General features: G+C 46.8%; 1 protein-coding gene across 1 annotated transcript in view; it reads right to left on the bottom strand.

Moving 5' to 3' along the window:
• Positions 1-1,592: 1,592 nt before the first annotated feature.
• LOC146356191 (uncharacterized) overlaps positions 1,593-16,181 on the bottom strand; it is a 53,483-nt gene continuing 38,894 nt past the window's right edge. The window contains 5 exon segments of the mRNA XM_084830034.1: positions 1,593-6,014; positions 7,648-7,763; positions 9,196-9,218; positions 12,955-12,999; positions 13,922-14,690. Of these exon segments, the coding sequence (XP_084686160.1) occupies positions 4,258-6,014; positions 7,648-7,763; positions 9,196-9,218; positions 12,955-12,999; positions 13,922-14,690 (2,710 nt within the window). The 3' untranslated portion in view covers positions 1,593-4,257.

Raw genomic sequence — 16,181 nt, 5'->3', positions numbered from 1 at the left:
GTTTTTTCCCCGTCTGAAAAAGTTGAAATGCTTCTCCTAAGACTTGGCTACTGTCAGTAAAAGCTATACTAGTATATTTTTAAAAAATATTCAGCCCTTGGGCTGGAAGAGGTTCTCTACTTGTGCCTTTGGACAAGCCAGAAGTCAGGACCAAAGAGGAAGTCAGATCCAGAGGACAAACCAAGAAGTGGGACCAAAGAAAAACCAAGGATACAGGAGCACACCAGGGCTCAGGGAAACCTTGTTTGGGGGATGACAACAAGGCAAAGGGCCTTTTTGGTGTTGCCCCTGCCCCCCTGATTGTGGAATGCTCTTCTCTGTGAAGCCTGCCTGGCATCAACATTGCCATCTTTCCAGTGCCGCTTTAAGATTTTCCTCCATTCCCAAGCCTTTGATGGAATATGATGGACCGCTTAAAGCTTCAGTTGAATTGTTTCTGGTCTTCACTGATGTTTTAGTTGTTTTGTGGTGTTGTTGTATTTTAGCGGATCTTTGTTTTAGTGGTTTTTACATTCTGTATGTTTTAATTGGTGCAAGTTGCTGTGAGACTTTTTTTGAGAAAGGAATCCAAGAGATGATATAAAATAATAATAGCAGCTCAAACAAGGCTCAATTGAAATAGGAAGCCTTTTATACGCCTTCCTGTCCAGAAAGATCCAATTTATTTATTTAGTTTTTCATGTATATCCCACCTTTATTCCTAGTTGCTCAGGGCAGTGTGTCACACCTTATCCTCCTCCTCCCTGCCATTTTATCTTCACAACGACCCTGTGAGGTAGGTTAGGCTGAGAGTATGTGATTGGGCCCAAGATCACCTAGTTAAGCTTCATGGCTGGGGGGCGAGGGGATTTGAACCAGGGCCTCCCCAGGCCTGGGCCAGCCCTCTAACCACTACACCACACTGGTGGGTGGACTCAGTCCAGGGCTTTGAAATGTAGTTCACTGAGAAGGCTGCTTGGAGAGGAAAGAAGTCAGGCCAGGCTAATGAATCAGAGAGGCACAGCACCCCGACTCTCAGTGGGTCAGTCCTCCAAGCTCACGGGCCTTTAAATTAATGTATTTCTCCCAGTTTTCTCACAGGCATGGTTAGGAAATTACTGTTCTAGCCCTTGAAGCAATGCAGGGAGTGGGTTGGGGAGTACCCAAGCAGCGACACTGCCACTTTTATGTATTGTCTGCTTTCTTTGCTGTGGTTTTATTAGGACCTTTTCTATTTGTTAAATTACATTTTGTAAACTGCCCTGGTACCATAAGATGAGCCGTATATACATATTTTAAATTAAAAAAACATAAAATATATCTGCACTTGGTCCAGTGTTAGGGCTTAAACTACACATTACTTAGGAACACCCAATGTGACAATTTGGATTGGAGTCATGGCATGGGGAGCCGGGGAGGCGATCCAGTGTTTCTCACCCTGCAGGGGCCCTGATCCAAGGCATGTGGGTCCCAGGCAAGCTGGATTTAGGGAAACTCAGGATCAGGGATCCCACAGCATATGGGAAAAGTCTAGACCCCCCACCCTCTCATTGTACCATAGCCATCTCAGGATACCTGAAAGAGCACCTTCTCCCCTATCAACCTGCCCAGTCACTAAAGTCATCAGAGCGCATCTCCTGGTGGTTCCACAAGGACCTATGGCCCGACTGGAGTCCATCCAGAGAAGAGCCTTCACTGTGGTGGCCCCTTTCGATGGAACTCTCTGCCTCTGGAGGTCAGGCAGGTGCTAACACTGTGTTGTTTCTGGCGTCTCCTGAAAACAGCTTTATTCCAGGAAGCCTTCCTTGATTGACCAGCCAGTTTTTAGCAGTACTGTTTGTTGGTTTTTTAATAAGTTTTAAATATTGTGGGTTTTTTAAAATCATTTTATCTTCACTGCTCTGGAATCTTAGATGTGGTGCAATATATAAAGGTTGTAAATATTTTTTTATTTATTAAATTTCTTAATCTCCCATCTGGCCGGTCACCCGGCCACTCTGGACGACATACAACAGTACAATTTAAAACAGTAAAATTATACATTAAACATTATTTAAAAATACCCCAACCCACCCCAAATGCCTGGCTGAATAACCAAGTTTTCAGTGCGTGGCGGAAGCTCATTAAAGAGGGGGCATGGCAGAGTTCCCTAGGGAGGGAGTTCCACAGAGTGGGGGCCACCACAGAGAAGACCCTCTCCCTCATCCTCACCAGCCTAGCTGTCCTGGCTGATGGGACAGAGAGAAGGCCATCCGAGGCTGATCTTGTTAAGTGGCCTGTCTGGTGTTGCTGGAGGCGCTCCTTGAGATAGGCTGGGCTGGAACCGTATAGTGCTAATCCAATTGGGGCAGGGGAGGCAGTGGCCTGTATGAAACAGTTAGGAGCTCTAGAATCTCAAAGTAACACGTAGCTTGACCCCAAGGCTCCAAACCTGTACAACAGGTTCAGAACTCTTTTTGGGGGGGGGGGGCGGATTGCCACGCACCCCACACCCCATGGGCCAGATATATCAGGGGGTGTAGCCCCGCCCTTCACATTGTGTGAGGAGGCGGGGCCCACCTGATGTCACCCCCCCCATACACTTTTCCCTTTTTGTCTTCTTGTTGGAAGGAGGCACAGAACTTATCCTGGAAGAGAAGGCTATCGATGGCTACAACTGCTGATGGCTCTATGCTGCCTCTAGTGTCAGAGGCAGGATGCCTGTGTATACCACTTGCTGGGGAACATGGGCAGGAGGGTGCTGATGCATTCGTGTCCTGCTTGTGGGTTCCCAGTCAACAGCTGGTCAGCCCGTGTGAACAGAATGCTGGACGAGATGACCCTTGGTCTGATCCAGCACATCTCTTATGTTCTTAACTGTGCCTCCCCCCAGCATTGAGAAAGCCCAGGCCGCCCCGCTGCTAGCTCTGATCTTAAATGAGAGGCAGCAGGTGCTGGGACTGAGATCGGAGACAGTAGCCAGGTCTTGTGTGCACTCAGCATCTCAGCAGGGATTCCTCCAGTGGTGGCGACTTGGAGCCTAAGCCCCGCCCCTTGGAGGAGGAACCCCAAGAGGCTGCACAGGGCAGATTGGGGTGCACCCCTGCTACACACACATTCCAAGGAGTAAGTACTTTCCAGAGGTAGATCAACCAACCGTTTGTTTTTAAGCAGCTAACATATCCTGTGAGAACTGCCCTCTTCAGTTCTGTGCTACCCCAGCTTGAAAAGCATTGAGGTATTTAGAAAAAAAGTTGTTCCTATACATCTCAAACATGTTTCTCATAAAAAGAATGGTCCCATATTTCCCTTTTTTTTAAAAACAGAAAGGTGTGTGGTTATTATTTTTATTGTTCATTCCTTGGGGCTGGTCACACAACATGCTAACCCACACTCGGTGGTGGAGTGTGGGTTCTTTTGAACCATGGGTTGTTTATAGAACCCTGGGTTAGCATGTTGTCTGAACGCAGCACATTTTCCATAGGGTGGGTTACTGTGTTGTCTGAATGCAGCCAGGGTGTCTTGTTAACTCTGCAGTGTGGCTTGTCAACCACCCTGAAAAACCCAACAACAAACCATGGGTTCTCAATGTGGCTTGTTCGAGAAAAATAAGCCACATTGCATGGTTAACAAGCCACTCTGGATGCATTCACACAACACTCTAACCCCGGTTCAACAAAAACCCTTGGTTCAAAGCAGCCCACACTCAACCACTGAGCGTGGGTTAGCATGTTGTGTGAACAGACCCCTTGTCTACAACTTTTATTTCAGGCCCTCTGCAGAATTACAAAAGCTGTCTGCATCCAATCAGTTCGGACCTCTGCCAAGAGCAATCTGTCCCTTGGCAGCCTCCTCTGCGGGAAGGAAGAAGGAGAGAAAATGGGTGGCGAAAAGAGAAAAACATGACCCACCCACTTTTGGCCCCTGACAGATTACCCATGAGGAAATGCGGCCCTTGACCGAAAAAAGTTTGCCCACCCCTGCTTGATTTAGTGCCTCGATACATGAAGCTTCATCATAACTTTCTATTCAAAATTATCAAGTAAAAAAAAACCTGCTTGCACTTTTCAGCATGCCAGGAAACTTCCTCAAAATTAAATGTTACAAAAAAGGCACAGAATCAAAGAAACACAGATGATTATAATTATTATTTTTGCACATATCCAAGAGATGGCTTTGTGATGTCCGAAGTTAAAGGTTTGGGACACAATCCAGTGAAACTGCACAGCACTTTCCATTCATTTCAATGGGGCTTGTGCAGAACTTTCCTGTGGATCATGCTGTTCTCCCTCAGCGTTATCAATCCCATCCTACATAGTTTATTTGGTAATTAATAGATTGGGGGTCAAGACTAACATTGCTGCCATCTGTTTTCCTATTTAGAGCATCCATATGGCTGGTTTTATGATGCTCCACAAAATTAGGCCTTGTATAGAAACTTTCCCCACAGTACACGCATTTAAACGGTTTGTCTCCCGTGTGGGTTTTCTGGTGCGCAATGAGATTTGAACTCAGGTTGAACCTTTTCCCGCACTCAGAGCACTGATACGGTTTCTCTCCTGTGTGGGTCCTCTGATGTCTAATAAGGCCTGAGCTACATGTGAAGCTCTTGCCACAGTCTGAGCATTCATACGGCTTCTCTCCCGTGTGGGTTCTCTGGTGTACATTGAGCTGTGAGCTCACGCTGAAGAATTTGCCACAGTCCGGGCACTGGTATGGTTTCTCTCCTGTATGAGTTCTCTGATGGGCAATGAGGTTGGAACTCAAAATGAAGCTTTTCCCACAGTCCGCGCAGTTGTACGGTTTCTCTCCCGTGTGAATTCTCTGATGTCTAATGAGACTTGAGCTGCAAGTGAAGGTCTTCCCGCAGTCTGCACAATCATACGGCTTTTCTCCTCCATGCATCCGCTTGTGTGCATTGAGACTGGACCTCAAGTAGACACTTTTGGGACAGTCTGTACATTTGTAAGGTTTCTTACCCGTGTGGATTCTCTGGTGGGCACTAAGGCTGGAGCGCACGCTGAAGCTTTTCCCACAGTCCGAGCATTCGTATGGCTTCTCTCCCGTGTGGGTTCTCTGATGCACGCTAAGCTGGGAGCTCACACTAAAGGTTTTGCCGCAGTCCACACATTTGTAGGGTTTCTCTCCCGTGTGCGTCCTCTGATGTCTAATGAGGCTCGAACTGCAGCTGAAGCTTTTCCCACAATCTGAACATTCATAGGGTTTGTCCTCTGTGTGGATCCTCTGGTGCCGAATGAGACTTGAGCTGCAGTTGAAGCTTCTCCCACAGTCCGCACACTGGTACGGTTTCTCTCCAGTGTGAATTCTTTCATGTGCAATAAGATTCGAACTCTGGCTGAAGCTTTTCCCACACACCGAGCAGGTATAGGGCTTTTCTCCTTTGTGGGTTCTCACATGCGCAATAAGGGCGGATTTCTGGCTGAAGCTTTTCCCGCACTCCGAGCACTTGTAGGGCTTCTCTCCTGTGTGGATTCTCTCGTGGGCAACCAGGCTCGATTTCAAGCTGAAGCTCCTCCCGCACTCGGAACACTCATAGGGCTTCTCTTCCGTGTGAATTCTCTCGTGGGCAATAAGGCTGGAGGTCTGGCTGAAGCTCCTCCCACAGACGGAGCATTCATAGGGTTTCTCCTCAGTGTGGATTCTCTCATGGGCAATGAGAGTTGATTTCTTCCCAAAGCTCTTCCCACAGCTAAGACACTTGTACGGTTTCTCCCCCGTGTGGATTCTCTCGTGAGCGATAAGATTGGAGCTGTTGCTGAAGCTTTTCCCGCACCTGCTGCAGGTCAGCTGCCTCTTGGAATTATTTGCGCTATTTCTGTTGCCTGCCCCAAGAAGAACTGGCTTATTCCCATCACTGCTGCCTTGCTTTTCTAGTTTTCGCAACTTTTCCAAACTCTCCTCCTGCTCAGGAATCTGGAACACTTCATTTTTTACTTTTCCTAACAGTTTCCCAGATACATCTAACTGTTCAGAACTCTCCACGTTGGGAGATGCTTCCTCTTCTTCCTCCTCCTTCTCCATCACCCACGCCTGACCTACCGAAATAAGGTGAGAACAGAGACAGGTAAAATGTGCGTACATGGGGGGAAAAGAGTCTCAACTTCTCCTGGAGCACAATTGGGGCCATCTGGATAAAGCATTTAGATGCCATACAGAGAGATGAGGCCAACCTTGTAAATCAGTGGTAACACATGGCCTGCGGGCCTTTTGGGGGCCCGCACCATGCAGTGGAGGCTGGTGGCTCTGATTTTGGTGGGGCTTTGAATCCATTCCGGGTTTCAGCCAGAACCAGCCAGAACTCTAAAGGCGCAGTCCAAGGTGCTGAACCTATTTTGGGGGTGGGGTCAGCACTTTGGATACCTCCTTTAGAATTCTGGCTGGTTCTGACTGAAACCTGGAATGGATTCACAGCCCCACCAAAATCAGAGCCACCAGCCTCCACTGCAGCACCGCCTAATTTCAGCGGCAAATTTGACAGCAGCAGGGGACGGGTGTGGCCCCTGGTGGGTCGGGGGGGGCAATATGCCCCCCAACCCCTGGGCATTGCACACCCATTATAAATAATTCCATAAAACTTGCACAAAAATTTTTTTCGCTTGTAAAGAGGGTAGAAGCCTGTCTTTCCATACTGGCCACAGAGGAGGGAAAGTCCCCTTCTCCATGACCAGCATGGAAACACAGGATACTAGCCTCTTAGCAGCTGAATTTAAAAAAACAGCCTTCAAACAACGACTGGAAGAGGAGGGACAGAGCTGAGGGGCAACCTTCCCTTTCTCCATAGCCCAGACAGAAACCAAACAGGCTGGCAGAAGAGGGAGAGAGAGACTTGCTTGCCTGCATCGAATTCCTGGTCGCCTAAGGCAACAAGGAAGTTGTTAAATACAAGGCTGGATGAGGCAACTACGGATCTCAGCCAATTCGAACTGGATGCGGCCATCTCAACTAGCCCAACTCTTCCTTTAATTCAGACAGATGATGGGTGACGGCGTAAATTTTTAGGGTGGTTTACTAAAAGATTAGTAAATCTTTTCTATTTACTAAAGCAATGTGTAACGGCCTAGTTTTCACTGAGGTAATAAAATTATGTCTTGTCTGTATCACTTCAGACTGCAGGACAGGGCTCCCATGACAAAAAGCTCTTCCATATTTAAAAAAAGAGGAAAAAACTTCCCTGCACATAGAAAACTAGCATGTCCAGGAGAAGGATAGGCTAAGTCTTCTCTTTAAGAGTGGCCCCTGTAAAGCAGGCCTGAGCAACTCTGTGGGGGTCATGGGGCCGCACCTCTGCATCTGCCATGCTGCTAAATTTGCTGCCAAAATTTGGTGGTGCAGTAGTGTCAAAGGAGCAACAATTTGCCTTTAAAACAGGAACAAAAACAGATTTTCAGCTTCCCGTGCACCTTGTTGGGAAGCAAAGTCACCGTCCCAGAAGGCTTCCTGTATTACCAGAAGGTGACTTCGGTGGCATCAGCAGTAGCAGGGCAGCGGGGCCCCCAGAAAAGGCCAGGGAGGCTGCTTACAACTCGCGGGCTGCGTGTCGCCCACCCCTGCTGTAAAACCTAGAAGAGGAATTGGTTATGAGGGAAGGATATCAATTGGCTAAAATCTAGGCTTTGTGGTTTCGGCTGAGAAGCAGAGTACAAAGATTTTAAATAAAAAAAATGTTACCATTGCATCCTGGAAGCTCATCCTGAACAGCACACGCTTGGTCCGAGAGATTGCTGGGTCCCCGTTCCAGCTCCACCAAGCCTGACTGAGTTTTGGGAACTGCAGCACCTTCCCTGCTAGAGAAAGGAAATTAAAAAGATTTTTTAAAATGCTGTCCATCAAGCTGTACCTCTTGAGTCCCTTTCCTAGGATTCCAAGTGGTCTCTTCTCTCCTCCAGCCTCTCTGTTGGTGACTGCATCTCCTTCTCTTTCCCAGAACAATGGTTCATCTACGAAATGACACATGAAGCAGAGACATGGATTCCCATAGCGCAGGGGTGCAGAACTTCACATCTGCAGACCAAATCTGGCCCTCCTAGGTTCCCCAGAGGGCCACGCCCCCTTCCTGCAACCCTGCTCCCTTTCCCTCGATTGTTTGGTGGTGTCCGGGTGTGAAGGTTTGAGGCCTACAGAGGCAAAGGGGAAAAAATGGTCAGGCTTAGAGGCCTGGAGTTTTTGTTGGGAAGGGGGATCCTTGAGAAGAGTAGTTTCATTTCCCCAGTTAAGCTTCATTTCTTCAGGTTTGAAGCAGTACTTTTGGTTTTGAGGGAGGAGGGTATATCAAGACAGGGAGAATGCCAGTAACAGCAGAGTTGGGGAGACCAGAGCCTGAAGAGGAAGCAGGAAGAAGCAGCCTGGAGAAGTCTTAAGTACAGCTAGGATAAAGGAACTTGTGTTTTGCAAGTTTTGTTTTCTTTTAATGCCTTTTGTATCACTCAGCTCTATTGTGCAAATACCTTTAGTTGTAATGTGCTTGCTTTAATTTACCAGTAAACTGTTGTGGTCAAATCCTGTGTCTAGAGGGTCAGTCTCCCAACACCTACAGCCTAAACTCCATGTTACTGGGAAGGGGAAGGTAAAAGGAGGAAGGGGAGAATCTTAAGGAGGCAAGAGATCCTTAAAGAGTTGCTCAGGGAGTCCAAGTCATAAGAGGAACCCTGACACCCAACTTTTGTGCTGTTTTCCCCCAATTCCAAAATGCTGAAATGCTTCTCCTAAGGCTTAGCTACTGGCAGTAAGAGCTTTCGGTAAAACTATGCCAACACATTTGTTTACAAAAAGGATTAGCTATGTTGCACCACCAGCAATTAGCTGAATCAGACAAACCTGGGGTTGGACTCGATGGTCTTATAGGCCCCTTCCAACCCTACTAGTCTATGATTCTATGAACCCTTATTAAAGGGATGTTGTGATCTCCAACAGACATGAAACAGAGGTTTTTGCTGAATAAGATCTAAGATCCACAGACGTGACAGGCAGATGCAAAAGGGGAGATCCACAGATTGGGCATTTTGTGGTGGTGCCCACAGCAGTATCTCAAATTCCCAAATGTGCCCACGGGCCCAAAAAGGTTGGGGGCTCCTGGAATAGGAGGCTGAGCTCCTGTCCTGCTGTGGACCTGACAGGATAGGGCTGTTCCTTCCACAGCAGGAGATCAATGAGGCCAATTCAGGGCCTGTTCTCAACTTAGCCAGAGATGAAATGTGCAAAAAGGAGCCCCAAACTCACCAGTTTCCTAGGCCCCCAACATCCTGAAAGAAAGGAGAAAAATAATTAGCAGAATTACTGAACGCTGGGATTCCTTATGAGGTACTTCTAGAATTTATTAACAGAAAACCAAACTATTTATTTCTCAAATTGGGGTATTTGGGGGGGGGGGGTTGTATGTTCTGAGACTTCCAAAATATTTATTTCTCTCCCCCACCAAAAAAACACATTTGTATCCACACAACAACCCTGTGAGGTCAGTTAGAATGTGTTAGTGTGACGGAACTAAGGTCACCGAGGGACCTTTACAGGCAAGTGAGAATGCTGGTCTCCCTATCCAAAGTCCAACACGCTAACCCGGCCTTCCCCAACCTGGTGCCCTCAAGTCCCATCCGCCCCAGCCATGAGGGTCAACAGACTCAGGAACGCTAGGAGTTTTTGTCCAAGAACATGCAGAGAGCACCAGGTTGGGGTAGGCAGCTCTAGCCATGACACCACACTGGTTCCCTAGGAATTGTGTTTAGCATGGCAGAGCCTTAAACAGAACTTTAAAGAACAGTTTTAAAAAACACACACAGGGCAGCCTATAAAATAAAGCATGACATGATTCAACAGCAGGAAAAATAAGACCCCAAAACGGGCATAAGCAACAAGCAAATGGTTTTTGGAACAAAAAGGTTTCTGCTGCTGGAAGAAATTATAAGCATTACCGAGTTATTTTGTACCAGTCTATACTTGGATAGATTGATGGGTAGCATAACAAAAAAAAATGCATGTAGAGAGCAATCCTATGGCCCCTAGACAGCATCTCAGGGGCCAGAAGATAGTTCAGATTCCTGGATCCGAGGTCGCAGAGAGTGCTCCAAACTTGGAGCCAGGAATCCGAGCTCCCCTCCCTCTCCCCCTCACAGTGGGCATGAAGAGAACTGCACCCGCTGCCTTTCCGAGCTCGCAAAAGCGACCTTGGAGAGGAAGGATGGGGGGCGGTTCCATGGGCGGGGAGGGGACTAGGGAAGCAGAGATACACTCTCTCCTCAGCCCTCCCCTGCCTCCTTCCCTCCCCCTCCGCAGAGCCCTAGCTAGAAGGGCAAAAAAGATAACCTATGCTCTGCATAGCATGCCCATCAGCCTCCAAGTTCAGAGGCTGACGGTAGTCCCAAGAAGGTTGCGCCCTAAGAAATCCAGTAATTTTTAAAAAATAATACTTATTAATTTTATTTATATGCCACCCAGCAACCAAGTCCTCTGGGCGGCTTACAAAATTAACAATAAAATACAACATATATGCACGGAAATGTAAAGCAGAGTAGAAAACCAGTGTAACAAAAACTCTCGGCAGCACTGAGATATACATTTAAGCAGATTTTAGATTTTAAAACAATCAAAGCGACTTTGAAAGGCTTGGGGAAACAAAAAATAAAACAAGGTTTTCACCTGGAGCTGAAAATTCTATAAAATAGGCATCTGGGGTAACAGTCAATGTAAGACCTACTTAGAGTAGACCCATTGAAATGAATGGAACTTAACTTAATCATGATTAACTTGAGTCCCATTGAGGAACCTTATGACGAAGTGAAAGAAGAAAGTGCAAAAGCTGGGTTGCAGTTAAACCTCAAAAAAACCAAGATTATGACAACCAAATTGATTGATAACTGGAAATAGAGGGAGAAAACGTGGAGGCAGTGACAGACCTTGTATTTCTAGGCGCAAAAATTACTGCAGATGCTGACTGCAGCCAGGAAATCAGAAGATGTTTACTCTTTGGGAGGAGAGCAATGACAAATCTTGATAAAAGAGTTAAGAGCAGAGACATCACACTGACAACAAAGGTCCGCATAGTTCAAGCAATGGTATTCCCCGTAGTAACCTATGGCTGTGAGAGCTGGACCATAAGGAAGGCTGAGAGAAGGGAGATAGATGCTTTTGAACTGTGGTGCTGGAGGAAAATTCTGAGAGTGCCTTGGACTGCAAGAAGATCAAACCAGTCCATACTCCAGGAAATAAAGCCAGACTGCTCCCTTGAGGGAATGATATTAAAGGCAAAACTGAAGTACTTTGGCCACATAATGAGAAGACAGGACACCCTGGAAAAGATGCTGATGCTAGGGAAATTGGAAGGCAAAAGGAAGAGGGGCCAACCAAGGGCAAGGTGGATAGATGACATTCTGGAGGTGACGGTCTCGACCTTGGGGGAGCTGGGGGTGGTGACGGCCGGCTCTGGCGTGGGCTGGTCCATGAAGTCACGAAGAGTCGGAGGCGACAATGAATAAACAACAACCCATTCATGTGAATTTGCCTACTGTAAATATGCCTCATGTGGGATTCTACGCCCGGTGAGTCTCTCTGAGGAGAGCAGTGCCACCACAGAAAAGGCCCTTATCTCAAGTACCACTGGCTACACCTCATTTGGTGGGGGCACCTGCAGAAAGGCCTTAGATCAGGGTCTGTTTAGGATACATGAGGGAGGAGGTGATCCTTCAGGTAACTTGGTCCCAAGCTGTTTGGGGCTTTATAGGTGAAAACTACTGCTTTGAATTGGTCCCAGAAACAGACTGGAAGCCCCGCAGTCAGATGCCGAAACAGCAGAGCAAGATGCTCACACCGCCCCGTCCCAGTTAACAATCTTGCAGCCCTACTCAGGACTTAATGTTGTTTCCAGACCATTTTCAAAAGCAGAGCCCCATTTTAGCAAATAAATAAATAAATAAATGCAATAATAAGCTACAACGTGACGTTTAAACATCAGCCAAGAAAAAAACCTTTACACTGGGACTATTTAGTAGGTGCAGCATAGAGATCTGCATCTCTCAAAGGGCACAATCCTATGCATGTTTAGACAGAAAAGAAGTCCTACGACTCCCAGCATTCCCCAGCCAACATGGCTGGCTGAGGAATGCTGGGAATCGTACACTTTTTTCTGACTAAACATGCATAGACGTGTGCCCTAAGAGACCGAGTTACAGATAGTAACTTCCCAACTCATTCCTGGCCTCTGTCAGATGACCTGCTCTTTCACCCTCCTGCGTACCTTACAAGGTTGTTGTGGGGATTACAAGAAGCACTCTGAAGATTTAGAACAGGGGTGAGCAACTTTGGGAAGTTTGGGGACCAATTAACCCCCCCACCCCATGGGTTGCATTCTTAATCAGTTATTTAAAACCTCTTTGGGTGGTTCTTGCAGAGGCAATGGCAGCAAAAAAGGAGGGAAAAAAACCCAAGCAGCTTACCAAGGACAAATCTAGCTTGTTTTCAAGCTAAACTTGTCCTTGGTAAGCCTACACAGCAGTTTGCCACAGAATTGATGGAGGTTTTTTTTCTTTTTTTGCTGATTTTTTGGGCCGTGTGTTGCCCAGCCCCAATTTAGAAGCACTACATAAATGCTTGATCATCACCACCACGGTAGCCCCCGCTTTTTCATAGTTTCCTCTGGCAGCGGGAAACTTAACATGTGCCTCTTTCAGCACCTGTTGGATTTCTGCCTGTTATGAAGTTGCTCAAAAGGATTGCACCTTGGTCCAGAAGTGCTCTAGAACAATTAAGAGCTTTGGAATACCTTGGAGGGTGCAAAATCCCTTCCGCTAATTACTCAGCTTCCAACGTAACTCCTTGAGCTAAACAGTTAATAGATCCATTATACACAGACTGGCAGCAGAAAAGAACGCCTCAAGGCTACCTTAAAAAATGGGCTGGTGTTGGCCTGGACTGGGAGTTAAGAATATTTTGGGTATAAACCCCTAGTCACTGTCCACCACCATACACCCCATTCCTCATATTCCTTACCTGACTCAGGTGTGTTCCATCCATTCCTCTTGTTCCTGTACTTCCCTAGATGTTTGGGCCCATCTGGGGAGAGAAAAAGAAAGGGAGCTGTGAAAGAAAAAAGAAATTGATGGATGGTCAGATAGATATGAGAGGGGGGAATTATAAATATTAAATTATAAAGACTGGAATTATAAAAATGTAGGACGCAGAAATTATAAAGATTAAAATTCAGCGGATTAGAATTATAAAGATATGAGAGGAGGGAATTATAAATGTTAAAATGACAAAGATTGGAATTATTAAAATGTGAAGGGGGGATTTTAATAATTAAAAGTAAAAAGATTAGAATGATAAAGATGTGAGAAGGGAAATTATAAATATTAAAATGATAAAGATTGGAATTATTAAAATGTGAGGGAGGAATTATAAAGATTAAAATTCAACAGATTAGAATTATAAAGATATGAGAGGAGGGAATTATAAATGTTAAAATGATAAAGACTGGAATTATTAAAATGTGAGGGAGGAATTATAAAGATTAAAATTCAACAGATTAGAATTATAAAGATATGAGAGGAGGGAATTATAAATGTTAAAATGATAAAGACTGGAATTATTAAAATGTGAAGGGGGAATTCTAAATATTAAAAGTAAAACAATTAGAATTATAAGGATATGAGGGGGGAATTATAAATATTAAAATGATAAAGATTGGAATTAAAACGATGTGAGAGGCAGGAATTTTAAGGACTAAAATTATTAAAGCTGGAATTATAAAGATGTGAGGGGGAATTATAAAGGCTACGATGCTAAAGGTTGGAATTTTCAAGACGCGAGAAGGCGAATTATAAAGATTACGACGATAAATATTAGAAATGTAAAAATATGGGAGGGGGAATTATAACGATTAAACTCACAAATATGTGAACGATAAAAGCGTGAGTGAAGGGAATCATAAACATTAAGTCATAACGGGCGGAATTACAAAGATACGAGAAGCGGAGCTGTGAATATTAACAAGATAAAGATACGCGAGGGGGGGATCATAACGGTCAGATAAAGGCACGAAGTCGCTCCCTCGCTCACCGCGGGAGAGGCGCGGCGCCACCCCGCCTGCAAGCGCCGCCGGGCGGGGCGGGGCGGGGCGGGCTTCTGAGCGGACCCGGCCAGGGCGGCTGCGCTCCGTCCTTTCGGCCCTGCCCCCCTGATCTCGCGGGCGCGCCGCGTCTGCCGCCCCCGCCCCCGCCCGCGCGTTTACTGCGCGGACGAGACGAGGCGGGGGCGCCCGCTCGGGGGCTTCGTCCCTGCCCCGACTGAACGCGACAAGCGAGATGCGGAGCCGGGCGCGGGGCGGGGGCCCCGTGGCTGCAGCCTTGCGCCTGCGCCCCGGGGACGTCCGGGGCGGGGCGCGGAATCGCAGCCCGAGGCCCCTTCTCCCTGGGCGGCGGCGCCCGCCGGGGCTCTTTGCTTCCCTCCCGCGCCCGCCTGCCGCCGCGGCACCCCGGACGCAAGCGCCGCCGCCGCCGCCCGGCGCGAAGCTCAGCCCCTTCCTCCTCCGCGGCCAAGCCCGGCCAGAGGAGACGAGGCGGGCGCGGCCGCCCAGGGGCCGCCTCGCGGGCAGGCTCAGAGCCCTCTGCCGGCAGCCGCGCCGCTCGCCCGCTCGCTCGCCGCGCCAAGACGGGGGGGGGGGGCTCCCTTCCGGCCAGCCAGATTCGGCGGCCGGGCGGTCTCCTGCGCTTGTGCAGAGCGCCGTGCTCCAAAAGGGAGACGCGTCAGGCGGTTGAGTTTTTTTTGTTTGTTTTGTTTTTTCCTCCCAGGCATTTCAGTTTTTCAGTTTGTTTTATAGCTGGTCTTGTGTTTTAAATTTTTGCGCCGCTGCAAGCTTCTGTTGGGTTACTTTTATTTTTATATTGTAGCAGATTTATTTTTATAGTGACGTTTATATTGCATTTTATATTTTTGCATGGCTGCCAGCTTCTGTTGTTCTGTTATTTGTGCTTTTATATGGTAGTTTTAAACGTTTGTTTGTTTGTTTATCGTGTGGCACATTTACATCGCATTACAATAAAAACATAGAGCGCAGTCAATATGAAATGTAAAATATAAAATATAGACAGGAATATTACAAACGTATGTCTACGTTACAGATAAGAGTTTTTTTTACTTCAGTTGTCACAGCCAGGAAATCAGCAAAGTCTCCATTGTAGGCTCGGTTTTGACACTCTGTCACTATTATTTTTATTTATTTATTTCTATACCGCCCAATAGCCGAAGCTCTCTGGGGGGTTCACTATATGTTGGATAGTTTGTTTTTCAGCCCCACAATCACAATTTGATGTTGTTTTGCCTCATTTATAAAGGGCATCTGCACATCTACCATGACCCGTGCGAATTCGGTTCAAGGTTGTCCCTATCGCAGGGGGCTGGTCAAATCCAGGTGGTTTTTCCAAGATGCAGGGCAGGCTTCGACATTGTGGAGGGCAGTTTCCTAGCCAATGTTGTTTCCACGTGTTGTGGATATTGAAATCATCTTCTAGAAGAGCTTTAGCCATATAAATGGCTGGATGTCTCGATCTTAACCTGTTTCGCTCCAAGTAGGTTAGTTTTAAACGTTTAAACGTGTTTATTGTATTTTGTCGTCTATATTTTATTGCCTTGTATTTTATGGTTTTAATTTTTGTGAACTGCCCAGAGAGGTTCAGCTATTGGATGGTATAAAAATGTAATAAATAAATAATAAAATGTCTGTCCATCTTTCTTTCTGGCTGCTCTCCTATACAGTAACCTAGGAGTTGTTTTGTTGTTTATTCGTTCAGTCGCTTCTGACTCTTCGTGACTTCACGGACCAGCCCACGCCAGAGCTCCCTGTCGGCCGTCGCCACCCCCAGCTCCCCCACGTCACCTCCAGAATATCATCCATCCATCTTGCTCTTGGCCCCTCTTCCTTTTGCCTTTCACTGTAGAGTTAATGGTATTAATTTTCCCAACACAAAGACAAATTGCCTATGTACACCAGTTGCTGGGGAACATGGGCAGGAGGGTGCTGTTGCACTCGTGTCCTGCTTGTGGCTTTCCCAGGGGCAGCTCGCCGGCCACTGGGTGTGCAGAATGCTGGATTAAATGGACCCTTGGTTTGATCCAGCAGGGCTCCTCTTATGTTCTTAAAAATGAATCAAGTTTAAATCCAGTTCTTGACAGAGGAAATAATAAATTTAACATCCCCACCCCACCCCCAGCTCCGTTTA

The sequence above is a fragment of the Heloderma suspectum genome, chromosome 2 (assembly GCF_057233095.1).
Source record: "Heloderma suspectum isolate Gila_16-S chromosome 2, 16-S_ref, whole genome shotgun sequence".
Taxonomy (NCBI): Eukaryota; Metazoa; Chordata; class Lepidosauria; order Squamata; family Helodermatidae; genus Heloderma; species Heloderma suspectum.
The sequence above is the reverse complement of the archived record's forward strand: the minus strand, read 5'-3'. Positions and strand labels throughout refer to the sequence as shown.